Source organism: Temnothorax nylanderi, unplaced genomic scaffold (assembly GCF_030848795.1).
Source record: "Temnothorax nylanderi isolate EJ_2023f unplaced genomic scaffold, tnyl_v1.0 TNYL_tig0324_pilon, whole genome shotgun sequence".
NCBI lineage: Eukaryota > Metazoa > Arthropoda > Insecta > Hymenoptera > Formicidae > Temnothorax > Temnothorax nylanderi.
In genome coordinates, this window is record NW_027249386.1 from 58,443 (window position 1) to 75,678 (window position 17,236).

At 36.7% G+C, this 17,236-nt stretch overlaps 1 protein-coding gene across 12 annotated transcripts in view; it reads right to left on the reverse strand.

Annotated features, from left to right (window-relative positions):
* Window positions 1–17,236, reverse strand: part of LOC139781236 (cytochrome P450 4C1-like) — a 71,869-nt gene that overhangs the window by 22,201 nt on the left and 32,432 nt on the right. For 11 of the 12 annotated variants that reach the window (XM_071720069.1, XM_071720065.1, XM_071720074.1 and 8 more), the window contains 2 exons: window positions 4,698–4,800; window positions 4,407–4,512 (listed from right to left, as the gene is read on the reverse strand). In XM_071720069.1, the coding sequence (XP_071576170.1) occupies window positions 4,407–4,512; window positions 4,698–4,800 (209 nt within the window). Of the gene's footprint in view, window positions 1–4,406; window positions 4,513–4,697; window positions 4,801–8,774; window positions 9,331–17,236 lie in introns of those variants that run through there. The other variant, XM_071720075.1, reaches the window with a different exon arrangement.

The window sequence follows — 17,236 nt, forward strand, 5'->3', positions numbered from 1 at the left end:
TACAATTTTAACATTATTCACTCATGAATAATGTTTAAATTGTATCAGATTTGAAAAAAAACACATTTCAGGTTTACATAGTAAAGAAAAAAATACAATATAACATTATTATATAAAGAGCAGTTTATTCATTCGTCAATTTTGACAGCTTTTTTTTACAACAAATTTTTTAGTTAATTATAAGTTTTGTTGATGAGCGTGTTGCCTCATCCTTAACCGAACGTAATAAACTAATGCGAAAGATAGTATGTCAGAAGCGTGCTCTTTGCACGGAAACGTAAAGTCATACGTTGTAATAACGTCATCGAACGTTAAATCAAAAACATCCACATGATATGCATATTTTGCGAAGCATGCTTCTACGTGACGGATGAGATTAAAAAACCTAAGATTGCAGATTGGCGTGAATCAAGCCACCACGAGTTTTTATATCAATCAGTTTCGTTGCCGCGTTCGGTACTGAAGCTCGACTGCAGGAATCAATTGCATCATGTTTGATGTAGTTCCTGATAATATAATGTGCTTCAAAATGCTTCTCGCAAATAGTGTACGTTTCTTTAACCCTTTGAAGCATACATTTTTCTTTACACGGAAAACAGCTGAAATTTGTTACTCGGGGGTTTTCGGGGTCGCTGATCACGAATATAACTTCAGATTTTCAAAATTCAAAATGGCGGATCCAATATGGCGGACCGAATTCGTAAAAAGTTTCTTGCTCAAGTTGAAATTTGTCACTCGGGGGTTTTCGGGGTCGCTAATCACGAATATAACCTCAGATTTTCAAAATTCAAAATGGCGGATCCAATATGGCGGACCGAATTCGTAAAAAGTTTTCTTGCTCAAGTTGAAATTTGTTACTCGGGGGTTTTCGGGGTCGTTGATCACGAATATGACCTCAGATTTTCAAAATTCAAAATGGCGGATCCAATATGGCGGACCGAATTCGTAAAAAGTTTTTTGCTCAAGCTGAAATTTGTCACTCGGGGGTTTTCGGGGTCGCTGATCACGAATATGACCTCAGATTTTCAAAATTTAAAATGGCGGATCCAATATGACGGACCGAATTCGTAAAAAGTTTTTTGCTCAAACTGAAATTTGTCATTCGGGGGTTTTCGGGGTCGCTGATCACGAATATGACCTCAGATTTTCAAAATTCAAAATGGCGGATCCAATATGGCGGATCAATGTCATAAAATAATGGTGGTTATGGTAAAAATTTTTACGAATTCGGTCCGCCATATTAGATCCGCCATTTTAAATTTTGAAAATCTGAGGTCATATTTGTGATCAGCGACCCCGAAAACCCCCGAGTAACAAATTTCAGCTTGAGCAAAAAGCTTTTTACAAATTCGGTCCGCCATATTGGATCCGCCATTTTAAATTTTGAAAATCTGAGGTCATATTCGTGATCAGCGACCCCGAAAACCCCTATGTATGATATTATACATGAATTCGGTAAATACTTTTCCTAATAATGAATTTTTCGCTTAAAAAGTGATATTTTTTAGCATTTGTTTATTGATATCAACAAATTCGGTGACAATATTCACCAATTGCGTGTAATTTTAGATTCTCTGACATGTTACAATATTGAAATTACAAAAAAACCCGAAAAAATCGATTAAAAACTGGCTTAAAAACGGAAAAAATGGTGGTAATCTAGGTGGGATAGATTCTATCCCGCTGTGCCGCAAAGGGTTAAGTGCCACTACACCAGGAATAGCGGCTTCACATTTTTTTCAAGGGGAGCAACTCGCCATGTTAGTGATAAAAGCCATCGTGTATCTCGAAGAGAGCGGATCTAAAATTCACGGGGTCATTGCTGACGGTGCATCAACGAATAAAAAGATGTGGTCGTTATTGGGCATCATGGGCTCCATCAAAAACACAAAAACATAGTTTAGCCACCCATTGGACAGCAAACGTAAAGTATTCGTATTTTCTGATGTGCCACATCTAATGAAGACTTCTCGGAACCGGCTCTATAATAAGAAACAATTGCGAGTAAGTTCTGATAAGAATTATTACTACAAAGAACCTAAAATAAACGTCAAAAAAACTGAAGTCTCTGTTTGACGCACTAAATCGTAAATCTCCCAACGAAGGACTTACCCCGTTATCTAAAGACTTTAAGGTAAGTAATGTCAATACTTAAGAATTCAGATTATCGCGGAGTTAAGAAATGCACAATGTCATAGGACGATTACCATGCGAGACAATGTCTCCACGATCATCAATATGTTGATTACCCAGACATTTTGATTATTGTTATTTACAGATGTTGAAAAATTCATTAGAATGGTTGAACAGATGGGAATTAGCTGCAAAGAAAGGCGAATATAGCGAAATATCGTCGACAAATAAAAGAAAAGTTGGATGCAAGTTTGGAGTATGAGAATTGGGATGCCGACGACATAATTAGAATATACCCCTGATCCTGATGACGTCCTTTCTCCCACTCTTGACTGTATCATATATTATGTTACAGGTTTCTTTTTTTAACTAACTTTCTGTACGCTGCTTCACACGTAACTAACCCGTTGGTAACTTTCAAACGTATTAACATTTATTATTGTACTGTCTTAGCTATGAGTGCGCAATAGTATATAGTATCGTATATAGTCGTATATATAGTCGTATGTAGTAGTTACGCTTCCATGCTTCATTTAAGGTGATCTGACGGGGATAAGTCGAGATATAGCTGCATTTTCCCATTCCGAATTTTGGAACGGTTTTTACTTTGGGACAATTAACGGATTAATTATGTGACGGCTTTTAATTATTAATTATCGTTCTTTGGCTTTTTTCCGTATTATGAAAATTAACTGTACGAAAATTTAACTACAGTCGCGTTACTGACGGACTTGTATCAAGTTACCTTAATCGTACATTAACTTAAGGTCCGATTACACCAATGTAAATTAACTTTAAACTCGGTTTAATTTGATTTTTATCTTTTTCTAATTCTTCGAACTAGAAAAGGATAAAAGTAAGTTAAACCGAGTTTAAAGTTAATCTACATTGAGCAATCGGGCCTAAAAGTAGTGATGGCAAACTCTCTACTCTCTGCTATGGTAGTTGTATATGTTTTTGCTCTCAAGTTGTCATTCCAAGCATTTGAACAATTTGCTGAAGCCATTCGATTTTAATTTTAGGATATCTGTGCAAGCAGGTCCTAAAAATTTATAACTCGTGCGACACCTGTATAAAAGCTGTGAAAATTGATTCCTGCAGTCGAGCTTCAGTACCGAACGCGGCAACGAAACTGATTGATATAAAAACTCGTGGTGGCTTGATTCACGCCAATCTTAGGTTTTTTAATCTCATCCGTCACGTAGAAGCATGCTTCGCAAAATATGCATATCATGTGGATGTTTTTGATTTAACGTTCGATGACGTTATTACAACGTATGACTTTACGTTTCCGTGCAAAGAGCACGCTTCTGACATACTATCTTTCGCATTAGTTTATTACGTTCGGTTAAGGATGAGGCAACACGCTCATCAACAAAACTTATAATTAACTAAAAAATTTGTTGTAAAAAAAAGCTGTCAAAATTGACGAATGAATAAACTGCTCTTTATATAATAATGTTATATTGTATTTTTTTCTTTACTATGTAAACCTGAAATGTGTTTTTTTCAAATCTGATACAATTTAAACATTATTCATGAGTGAATAATGTTAAAATTGTATCAATGATTCATTGGTGAATGATTCATCCGGAATCGAACACCAATATCATCAAAATGTCTCATGCCGTAGCTAAAGACACTCGACTAAACGTTATTTAAAATCACGGTATAATAAGACTCGGTCATATTTATCGTGCTCGCCTGCATGTACAACGAATTTATTGCCCGCCAGTCAGCATCGCGTTCTTTATTTGTCTCGTTATAACCGTACTTAAATTTGGCGCGTTTTGTAATTCACCGTCTGGCCGCCGCTGTCGTTGCGATCTAGTGGACGACCGTGCTTCAATAAGTGAGTCACCCCCCACCACCGGAGTTGCCAGACCTGTGTATACGACCGTGGTATTACGTGACGTAAATTATGTGACTAAATTTTGTGGATGACGCTCGGAAGTTTCTCTATGCCAAAGCCCATACAGCACACTTGTCTAAAAGCGGGACATAAGACGTCTAAAAGACGTCTTTTAGACATCTTTTAGACGTCTTACTAAAAGATGGCTAAAAGACGTTGAAAAGACGTTTTATCCGGTTTGTTCCGATTTTGGACATGGTGCTGTCTGGGAGGAGAAATGGAATAAATCATTTTCAGCGTAGGAAGAATAAAGGAACGTTTCAAATTTCAACTGGCTAATATTAGTTAGTTGTAAAATGTAAATTATAATATTAAACATCGACAAGATGTTTTAAAAACAGCTACTGATTACGTTACGTACATCCTATCGGTTCTGCGTCATCTCTCTCCGCCGACGTATCATTACCGAAACTTTTCAAGTATTGATTATTAGTGCGATCATGATAAAGTTTTCTCTCAGCAATAATCTAAATACAACATTAATGTTTCTTCATCAATAATTTAAATGACTGCATTAGCAATATGTTGTCAACATTTATGAATTATCTTATAATATTATCTTACGTTTCTATACGAGGCATGGAATATTTTTTGTAATTTTTCAAAGTAGATAATGTCTAAATATAATATTATAAGTAACATTTTTACGTACTCGTTCAGTAAATCCATGTAATACCTTCAAAACCTTTTTTTGTTCTCTGCCTTTTGGAGTTAACGAGAATATCCAATTGACGAAAAGCCATTGCCTCATTGCCCTAAATAATTAATGAATGTTAGGCACGCTACTAAGAAGATTATATGCAATTTTATAAAATAATTGTTTAATTTTTTTATATACTCTTATAATTAGAAATATTTGAAGTGACCATATGAAAAAAAAAAACATTTACACAACACTAATAAAATTATGCTAAAGAGATACGCAGAATAGAATCTTATATAATATAAACATTATACTTCTTTCTATTTATTGTTAAATGTATTGCTATTTACTTTTAAATAAGCAATTTAACAGATCATATTATGTAATTTCAAATTTCTAATTACTATTAAAAACAAATGATGTAAAAGATAAATACGTTTATTGACTCCCCTCAGGGTTGCAAGGCGTTTTGTAGGGACGTTCCCAACCCTTTATTCCATTCTCATCCAATACTACCCTTTCTCCTCTCACTTAACCCTTTGGACCAACGGCTTCACGTCTCTTTCCGAAAGACGGAGCCCAGTTTGCTCCGCACAAGAGCCTATCTTGCACGGAGGGCGCAGTTTTTCGGAAAAAACTTTCCATGTTACATGGCTCTAGTGGACTCGAACCTGGTTCCTCAGATTACGAGTCTGGCGCTCTACCACTACACCACACTGCCGTCTGGATCCTCTTAAGTATTATTACTTATCTCTTCATATAATTATAGGGAAGACAGGGCTCGTATTATGGAACTTGTCCGAATGGATTCCGATCGGAATTGTTTAGTTATCTCCTAGATTTCTATTGTGTTTTTTAGGGAAAATGGAATAATTCCGATCGGAATCCATTCCGAAAAGTTCCATAATACGTGCCCCAATGTATGTCTAGTTATCAACCGTTTACAGGTTTACACAAATTGAGACCTAAGAATTGACAGGGTCATATTTGGGATCGCCATGAATTCATCGGTTTAATGGCAAGCATTACTGCTTCTACTCTGTGTTCAAGGCACGTATTGTAGAACTTTTCGGAATGGATTCCCGAGAAAAAATGATCAGATATAATCATATATGTTTACATAAAATCGACTTTAGATATAATTAGATATAAAAAATGGTACGATATATAATCGTATATAATTATATATAACCACATATAATTATATATAATAAAATTAGGCTTTTCTGGGTTTTATTATATATAAAATATTGATTGGATTAGATATAATCATATATAATCATATATGTACATATATAATGAAATTATAGCCCCCCCCCCCCGTAGCCCTCGGCGGGGGAACACGCGGATAGTAGCAGGGGAAGATTTGGGTGTTGAAGAAGGGTGTTGTGGGGGTGAGCGAGGATGGAGGGTGAAATGAAGGCGTGAAGGAGGCTGAAAGGAAGTCGAGTGAGTGGAGGTGAGGGTGAGAATGAGGAGGGACGTGAGAATGAGGAGGGGTGAGAAAGCGAAGGAGGAGAGAACGAGTAAGGAGAGGAGGTGCCGAGCGCGCGTGAGCTGAGAGATCGGCCGCCGCATGGCAAGAAGACGGAGAGAGGTGGCCACAGAAGGAGGTGGAGGGAAGAGAGAAGGAAGGGAGCGAGAAGTCAAGGAGCCTTCATTCATTCATTCATTCGAGAGGTTTTCAGGTTGAGTTCAGGTTGAGATCAGGTGACCAGGGGGGAGAAAAAGACGAGGTGGCGCAGTGGAGAAGAGGGCAGGAGGGTGAAGAGAAAGTGGCAGAGGGGGGAGCGGTGAGATGGAGAGGAGTCGGAGGGTTTGATGAGGGAGCTGAGTGCAATTGCAGAGAGTTGGCGAGCGAGAGGGGGAAGGGAAGGTGGTGAGGTAGGATGAGGCGAAGAACAGGAGGGCAGCTATGGTGGGGTGAGTGGAGGGGGACCGAGACGGCGCAGGGGATCAGATGCTGAGCAGGGTGGCACTACGGCGGGATGTCGAGGAGGTGGTTAAAGACGAAAGGGGTATCACTGGAGAAAGCTGGTCTGGTGGTCTGTTTGGGTAAAATAAGAGAGGGTTTTCTTTAAGGAGAGGGAGTAAGGAGGAGGTTAAGATAGTGGGTTGTAAGGAGAGGTTGACAAAGTTTTGTGTGCAGAAGGGGAGCAGGAGAAGGAGATGGCGGGATGCGGAGAGGAGCTGGACAGGAAGCGAAGAAGGCAACAGGAGAGGCGGATAAAAAGAAGAGAGCCCAGCTAAGGTGCAGAGAGCCTGTCGGAGGAGGAAGTGGCGGACGGGAGTAAGGCGGAAAGGAGGGAAATGAGGGGGTGGGGAGTTTAATGCGTGGAAGGGAGGAAGGTATTGTAGTGTGTATAAAGCCACAATGGTCAGGTCGGGTTAGGAAGGTGTATGTTTTGTAAAGGGTTGGGTACGTCCCTGAAAAACGCCAGTAAGAAAATGTGGAAATTTGTGTAAATTTGTTGCGAGGGAGAAGGTCTGTCACGCGAGGAAGGAGAGGGAGACGCCAGAGAGTGGAGACGGAGCGAGGAGAGGGAGGAATGGAGGAGGAGATCAAGGTAGAGGGCGTGGAGGGGAGGGAAGAAAAAGAGTGTAAAAGGCCGTAATGATCAGGTCGGACTAGGAAGGGGTAGGTTTTGTAAAGGGTTGGGCACGTCCCTGAAAAACGCCAGTTATATTTTGTAAAATTTTATGTATGTGGATAAGCGAGGAGCTGGTTGTAAAGGTTTGGGACCGTTCCTTAAAAACGCCTTGCAAACCCTGCGGGGACAAGCAATAAAGAGATACATACATACATATAATGAAATTATACATTGATTATACATTGAGATTATATATATCTAAATATATATAATCTGCGACGCTTTTTCCCCCGGTCTCGCTATCCGGAGGAGGACAATCGCGGATTTACAAAACGCGAAGCTAGGTTGAGAGACGGAAAGGTAACGCGGGCGAATGCCCGCAGATAATGGCCAGGTACAAAAAGGTAACGCGGGCGGATGCCCGCAGAAAATGGCCAGATAAACGTAATAAATTAGGCGCCAGGCGCAACTATTCGCACCACCATACAATATCTCAGCACCAATACCTTACGCGATACCTCAGGGCGTAGTTTTCTTTCGTGGAAATTTGGAGCGGAGGCGTTACGCAATTAATCACACATAAATAAATGAAAATAAGAATAATATATTTGAAAATCATGAAAAGTATAGTTGCAATCAAGATATTGGATAGCATTTGCAATCACAAGGGAATAACGCAGGTGAAATCAGATGACCTCGTTGGAAGTAGAGAAAGACACCCGCAAGTATAAGCGCGGCGAGCCGCCTCTCACGCAAACACAAATCACAATGCCACAACGCAAGGCCGACGAATATTTACAGAAACGCAAGACCGACGAATATTCACCGAAACGCAAGACCGACGAACGCTCACGCAACTCTAACGCAACAACGTAATCTCGACGAATACTCCTCAACGCAATACCGAATCTACCCCCGCATACCCGCGAGTACTCGAGCTCCCGCGATTCCCGTGCGACGCAATAACGGCGGGCGATCCCGCCGTGCCGACCCTGCCGACAAGCGGTTGTCCTCGCCAACGATATCTCCTTTCGGCGAGCGATCTCGCCTAGCCGAACCCTCGGCAGACGATCGTCCTCGCCTCGGATATCCCTAAGCACAATCTAGCCCGAATCGCGGACGATTCCGCGGCTCGCCACACTAATCCCGGGCCTTCTCGCGAAACCCGGCTATTCCGCGGCCCCGCGCCGATCCCGACGATCTTACGGCCCAGCCCAACGCAAGACACAATTTTCGACGTCCTCGCGGACGCGAGCACTCTGCTACATTTACATACGACCCAACTCTCTAATTGCGATACCGAGTGCCATTCAAATACACATTGCCACTCGCGTAACGCACATTCACTAAATTACCGCGTGACCGCTCGAATTCGCAACACGAACTACGCGATCGCGACTCCACTATATCACGCTCATTGACCGCAAATGAACATGCCACGCGACTGTCGGCCGTGACTGTTTTCTCGGGGAGGGCCTTCGTGGTCTCTACTTACGCGAGGACTCGTTCTCGGCGGAGCCCCGGCGCGGATTCCAATCCGATATCTTCGACAAGGTAGAGCGCAAGGTAATGGGCGCTCATTCTCAAGGTAGCAGGTATCGCAAGATAATCCCAGGTAACAGACACGCGAAGCAGGCCGGGGCCAGCGCCGCGAACGAATCCTCTTCACCGCGGGGACGCCAGAATGGTGACCTTACAGAAAAATGATGTCCTCCTCGGCTTCAGCTCGGTCGGCGAAGGATGCATCCCCGTCTCGGTCCGACACGACAGTGAGGAGACGGTGGCCCGCCGGGATCGCGCCGGTTCCCCGCGCCTGCGCAGCGGCGCGCCACTCGTGGTGTCCGTCGATCCTAGCGCCGCTCTTTCTTGCGGCGCGGCTTGAACCATCTTCGCCTCGCGCGGCCTTTTCGAAATAGTCCGGCTGTCCGGGCCGCGACTATTTGGCCGGCGTTACGTGGGTCAGGCTAGCCGGGCCATGGCCACGTCCACCGGCAGCCCTTCAGGGTGGCGGCCACAGGGCTGTGCACGTTCCCTGGGCCGTACTGCTGTACCCTGGTCTCCATGACATTACGTCAGGGCGTCCCCCGGGGAGTCCTTCGGTTTCAAACTTCTGGTCGAGCTCGAGCTGGTCGAGCTCGGAGTCTGATCTCGTACGGCGGCCTCGTTTCGCGTCTGCGGGGAGGTCCGGGCGCGACCCGACCGACGGCCACGTCCCTCGGTCGCCGCCTCGAGTGCGTCTTCTGTTGCTCCCTCGTGGCGACTCACGGCCGTTACAGCTATAATCCGGTCACCACCGGCAATCCCCTTAAAACTAAAATACTAATTAATAGTAACGCAATTGCCCTCCCCCGCTCCGAGCGAGGAAGCACCCCTGAATCTCCTCTCGACCGAGCCCGTCCGGGCAGCGGACGTAACTTGTCACGTCACAAATCATATATAGTCAATAAATATTAAAAAAGAATTCTGTTAACTTCGATTAAGGAATAAAGCATTGATAAATTAAGTGTATATTTTTTCAAAAGCTAGAATCAAAAGTGAAATGATTTACATATAACTTGGCACTGCTTGGCGTGAGATACTGCCGTGTCACACCGTTCTTATACCACTGTTTGTCAAATTTTAAATACGAGAAATAAATCCTATCGCATGCCATCTATCGGATAATCCGAATTTAAGTTTATATATGGTTATATATAATCATATACTATAATTTACATGGATAAATGCTTAATTCTTATATATAATTTGTACCCTGTTTATAAATTATATGAACTTATATATAATCATGTCAAATTGTATGTGAAACATTTTATATATATTTAAATATATTTTAATAGCCTGTATAATTATATATAATCATATACAATCATATATGATATCATATATAAGTACGGAAATTTTGCTTTTTATATATAACGCTACATGAAATTATATACCCGGAAAAAAAGAATTAGATCTGACCAGATCAAATTATATCTCAGCAGATCAAATTTTATCTGGTCAGATATTCTCAGATATGACTTCTCATGTCTGTGCAGATCTGGTTATATATGTTCATATATAACTATATATAACTATATATGGCGTGTAATCTGATTTTCGACGGCTCAGATCGGACCATATCTGCTCGCTCAGATTAAACCATATCTGTGATTGAATTTCATCGAAACAGTTCAGATCTGACTGTATCTGTTTAGATATAACCATATCTATACTCGAATGCGATCCAAAATACATTACATCTGACCATATCTGTCCAGATATAAGTCGAACTGAGGTTGTGTTTGATCAAAAACTGTTCAAGTCTGACGATATCTGGCTATGTTTAACTATAATAAACTAAATGTTCGATAATCGATATTCGTCTAATGTGATATTTGAATATATGAATATATGAATATATAAATTGAATATATGAATATATAAATAGGATTTTATTTATACATAGCAAATTAAAGATATTCAATTAAATATCTTTGATATAATTATATCAAAATAAATTATGATAAAGATATAATTTCTAGAAGACAATAAGTTTTTTTTTGTAAACAAAAAAATATTAGTTATTTGTTATAAAAGCATTTTCATCAATTCGCTTTATATCTAAAATACAAAAGACAATCACAGAAATATAAGTTATTTAGTACATTGTAAGCTTATAGATGATGGATATAAACAAAACTAAATAAATTCTCAATTTGATTATTTCTTTGGAGATTCTTTGGAGATTTGCATAAATAATTACCAACTCGAATAAGAAATATTAGAGACTTTACATTTTTTACTTTAATTAATAGGAATTATTTACTGGTTATATGTACAAATGTCGGATCATCCGATAGATGACATTCGATGAGATCTGTTTCTCGTATTTAAAATATGACAAACGATGGTATAAGAACGGTATACAAATCACGTGTACGGTACAATTTATATCAGCTGTATCGGAGTCCAAGCTTATAATAAAGTGGCACACTTTTGAATTAAATTGATATATTTATGATTTTATAGCATTTTATATCCCTTCATGATTTTTAATTATATCTGAGCAGATCTGAATACATTTGGTAAATAATATTATATCTCGGCAGATCAAATTATATCTGGTCAGGGTACCTATTCTTGAAATTGTTCGTTATAAAACAAATACGTTTATGAACGAAAAGGTGCGTTAACTGGGTTCCCATTGGCGTTCAACTAGGAAATCCCCATCTTTTTGTTCATAAACGAATTCGTTTCATAACAAACGATTTCAAGAATAGTTACCCAGATCTGGTTATATCTGTTCAGATCTGGCCAGATAGAGACAATTTGCAGATTTGACCAGATCTGATGAACCAGATCTGGTCATATCTCGGCAGATCTCTAATTCTTTTTTCCCGGGTATTTATATATAATCATATAAGATTATATATATATATATATATATATATATATATACTTCCATATGAATCTTATATGTATCCATACATGAGTGCATATATGATCTATTGTTCATATCTAGTTATATTTTGAATTATATATGCCCATATATATATATAATGATATATGGACCCATATATAATTTTATATAAGTACCAAATTTCATATACAATCACATATAATCATATATATTTATATATAATTATATATAATCTTTTTTTCCTGGGTCGCCATTGAAAATTTAATATAGATTTTCTGTTATAAGGGTATCATCTAATCATGTACAGAACCATAGTAAGCCACATGAATATTGCTGACTATATGTGATTGAATAAATAATATTGTAATATATATAATTGTATATGGGCTGGACTAGCCACACAGGATTATATCTGTTGACTTGCGAATCTATATCTATACAGATATAGTGCTATATCTGGTTGTATATACCCGGGAAAAAAAGATTATATATAATTATATATAATTATATATAAATATCCCATACAGCATGAAATATTCCATGAATGTTCTATAAATATTCTTTAGAATATTCATGAATTTTCTATGAATGATCTATAAATGTGCAAAGAACGTGTAATGTCCCGCTTTGAATGTCCTTAGAAATTTTTGTAAATATTTTCGAATAATCTACAAATGTTTTATAAATATTTCCGCATAATCCATAATTTTTTTATATATGCAAAATATATTTATGGAACATTTATAGATTATTTTAGGAACATTAAAAATAGGGTATCGCATATTTTGTATACATTTATAAAACAATTATAGGATATTTGTGAATATTTGTAAATTTATTAAAACAATCTTGGAATACAGACATTTTTCTTAATATATTTGGGAATATTTACAAACATTTGTAGATTATTCGAGAATATTTTTAGAAATATTACTTCAAAAAATAAAATATGTTTAACTCAATCAGCAATAATTGTGTGTTTCATGTTTGAAAGATTTTTTTAATATCTGTAAAATAATATAGGTACATCTTGATATTTGAAAAATATACATATCTTGCGAATGTCATACTCTTGCTTCGCCAGAGACCTGCTTATATTAGCCCTCAACTAAAATTTACTTACGAGTTAGTCTTACCATCATGCGCCGCCTAGCGGCGTCGTTCCAAACTAGCACGGAAAGATGCGCTACTATGCATCTTTTAATTAAGAATATTTCATAATATTTTAAAAATATTTAAAAAAAGATTATGGAACCAATAATAAATTAAAAATATTTTTAAATATTTTGAAACGAAATTATAAAACAATAAATATGTAGATTTAAATTAATATTTCAAAAATATATTTCAAATATTTAAGAAAATATTGTCTGGGTGATAAAAAAAACATTTTTATAAATATTTTTAAAAGATTCTTAAAATATTCTTAAAAATGTTATCACAAAAGGTTTTTTAACTTTTTTAAAATATTCCTAAAACCATTTTAAAATATTTCTTGTAATATTTTTATAGAAATATTCAAAAATATTTTTTAAAAACATTTTGTGCTGTATGGGTAGGTCCGAAGTTAGAGGGGAGACTGTGGTAAATCGCTTACAGTAATCACGACGATTAACGTAGATACTAAATTTTTATCAAATTTTACGGGAGACCAGTGGCAACTTTCTACCTGTATAGATACATACCTGCTTGTGCAGATATACTCCATTGAAATAATTATATTTATTCCAAAACATTTTTATTAATGTTGATTTCTACGGTTGACAGATACTTATCATATTTGTTTTCTTATTATCTCGATCGTTATGGAGGTTCTAGGGTTGAATATGCGCAAAACGTTTGCAAAATATTCATAAAATATTCTTAAAATATGCATAACATATTGGCTGCGTTCGGAGAGCGCGCTATTAGCTCTGTTGCATCATTCTATCTTTATCGCTCATCAGGTGTAAAACAAGGATAGAATAAGCAAATAGCGCTAATAGCGCGCTCCCCGAATCCAGCCATTGTAGATACTTCAAGAAAATCACGAAATATTCTATAAATATTGCAGAAAAATTTCTAAAAAGTTTTTATTAATGTTTCCCAAAATATTTATATAATATTCAAAAATATTCTTTAAATATTCCTAGATTAGTTAGAATGTTTTCAATATTTTTCTTAAAATGTTTATAGATTATTTTAAAAATATTCTACTAATATGTAAAAAATATTCTATTAATATTCTGATTATTTCATGTTCATCGCAATGTTTAGAGATTATTATCGAAATATTCATAGCAATTCTAGAAAAGTTTCTTAGAATATTCATAGCACATGCTATAAATGTTTAAAAATATTAACAAAATGTTCTGTAAATATTTCAAATATTCTATATTTGTCAAAATATTTATAGAACATTCTATGCATTTTTTAAATGTACTACATTTATTAGAATATTTGTAGAATATTCTATGCATATTCCGAATAGACAAAATTTCATGGAATATTTATAGAACTTCTACAGAATATTCTGAATGACCCGTGGAATATTAAAATATTTATAGATTGTTTATAGCACATTTCTTGCATATTCCATGCTGTATGGGATATATGATTATATGTGATTATATATGAAATTTGGTACTTTATATAAAATTATATATGGGTCCATATATCATTATATATGGGCATATATAATTCCAGATATAACTAGATATGAACAATAGATCATATATGCACTCATGTATGGATACATATAAGATTCATATGGAAGTATATATAACCCTATATGATTAAATATAATTTCATGTAACGTTATATATAAAAAGCAAAATTTTCGTACTTATATATGATATTATATATGATTATATATGATTATATATAATTATACAGGCGATTAAAATATATTTAAATATATATAAATGTTTCATATACAACTTGACAGGATTATATATGAGTTCATATAATTTATATATAAATTATATATAAGAAGCATTTACCCATGTAGATTATATATGATTATATATAATTATATATAAACTTTAAATTCGGATTATCCAATAGATGGCATTCAATAGGATTCGTTTCTCGTATTTAAAATTTGACAAACAGTAGTATAAAAACGGTATCAAGAGACACGACACTGTCTCACGTCAAGCAGTGCCAAGTTATAATATATGGAATAAATCATTTCACTTTTTATTCTACACAGCTTTTAAAAAAATATACATTTTAATTTATCAATGCTTCATTATCGAAGTTAACAGTTCTCTTTTAATATATATTGACTATATATGGTCATATATGATTATATATATTTACATATATAATATCATTATATATGTTTATATATGATTATATATGATTATATATAATTATATATGATCATATAGAGACAAAATTCTATATAATTGCATTATATATAATCATATATATTTATATTATATAATTATATATAATCTTTTTTTCCCGAGTAGGTCCAGATTAGTCACATACATACATCTGGCTATATGTGACTGCATATATAGTTGTATATAATACTATATTACTCACATATTATTATATCTGGCTTCACATACATTTATATACAATTAGATATATGGTGCAGCTATATCTGGTTGTATATGCAGGGTCCACTAATTGCACATGAGGCCATGTATAATTAGATATGACCCCATATAAAAACATATACAATTATATATAATTAGGGTTGTGTGGGGTGATGTGCAACATGGGGTGATGTGCAACGTTTCCGATTCCTGGTCTGCATGTCGACATTTGACAGAACCGCATACTGCCATGTGTTTGTGTCGACAGTACCTTGTTTTAGATAAATAACTCGCGAGATAGCACGCACCCTGGTTTGCTGTACGAAAAGCGAGTTAAATTTCTCGAGCTGAATGTATTTTTTGCTTTTCACATTCATAGTGATTTCGTGAATTGGTTTTAGTCATCTTATAGGTAAATATTTTTATATTGTTAGTTTTTCAAGTGCTTTTGATAATCCAAAGCGATTTTGTGATTTCCTTACATTGTGTTGGTGTCACGCCAGTCCGCGCAAAATAGCGTGTTTGGGGTGATGTACAACATGATGTGAAATGTGTCGACATGCAAGGTCGCAACTATTTTACTTGTGACAACTGCGATTCAGATGATGAAAAATAAAGTTTTTTGCGTTTTTCCTTTCATTATATTAATTTTTAAGCGATAAATAAATAAGAAATCAAATAAAAAATGATTTTTTTTCAGGTCGATTACAACACAGTGAAATTTTTTGTTCACCAGATTTCGATTAATTTGTATTTAAGAAGCCCAAATTTAACATTTAAGTCGATTAATGTCGATATTCATGTATTTTTTACCTTAATTTTACCTGTGTTGCACATCACCCCAAGAAAATTTGAAAATGCTAAAACAGACGTTTTTGAAAACTCGAAAAATTTTTAGGAAAAATTTAAAATTTTGAAAATCTAATCACGCAGAATTTTAGTATTTTCTTTCCTCTACATTATACAGCCATGATATATTCAAGAATTTGATTTTTGTATATGTTTTCCGAGCAACGAAAAAAAGTGTTGCACATCACCCCACACAACCCTATATATATACTAGATATAATCATATAATATCTAATCATAGATTATATCTCATTATTTTTTCTCGCGTTGTGATCAAAATTATTTAGTTATTTCTTCTCAATTGTGTTATTTAGTTATTTCCTAAATTTGTATTTAAGAAAACGGATTAATTCCGATCGGGATACATTGCAAAAAGTTCAAATACGTCCACCGGTTTAATCTTTCCTAACTTGACAGCTCAGTCTGAAACTGCAGTGAGAAAAAACCGTATACGTAACTGTTCGAAATTGAAGAATTGTTCTTAGAAAGTTCAGACCGCTGAAAGGCATTTGCCTTAATCTTCTTGTAGTCCAAATATGATCGTATCTCACGCATATTCGAATTTCAAGCGTAAACTCGAGCGTTTCAAGATCACGCGCTCGCTGCGTGCACATCCAGCGAGCGAGAGAGCAACAACACGAGCAAATAAATAAACCCGAATATACGCGACGATACCTCGCGATCGCATCTGGTGGGTCAGTAGCTCGTAACGAGACCGAGAAGACAGTTCATACCTCGCTCGCTCCGTTACTCATTCGCTCGCTGACTTCTCTATCCGAATCAATTGTAATCGGGAAGGAGAGTCGAACGTTTCGATCTCAACTGACTTGTGAGTGTGAAAGAGAGTGCGATCGACGACGCGCAGCCTAAGCGGTGCAAGACCCCTTTCAACGCCAGCAACAACAACGAAGCGCAAAGAGTTCGCCAGGACTGCAGGAAGGAAAGGTCATCATCGCTCTCTCTTTCTTGTGCTGGTACACCGAGCATTAAAGTTTGTGTCGTTACACTCGCCTTATTTTCTTTGCCCCCCCGACCATCCACGGGATCCTCCGAGATACACTCGCTCCGAGCTCAAGTCTGAGCGACCCGGCATCACAGGCGATCTCGTCGAGATCGCGCCTGAACAAATTGGTCCTTCGAGCCGGATTCGGCGCGCGTGCGGAGACAGGCAAGACA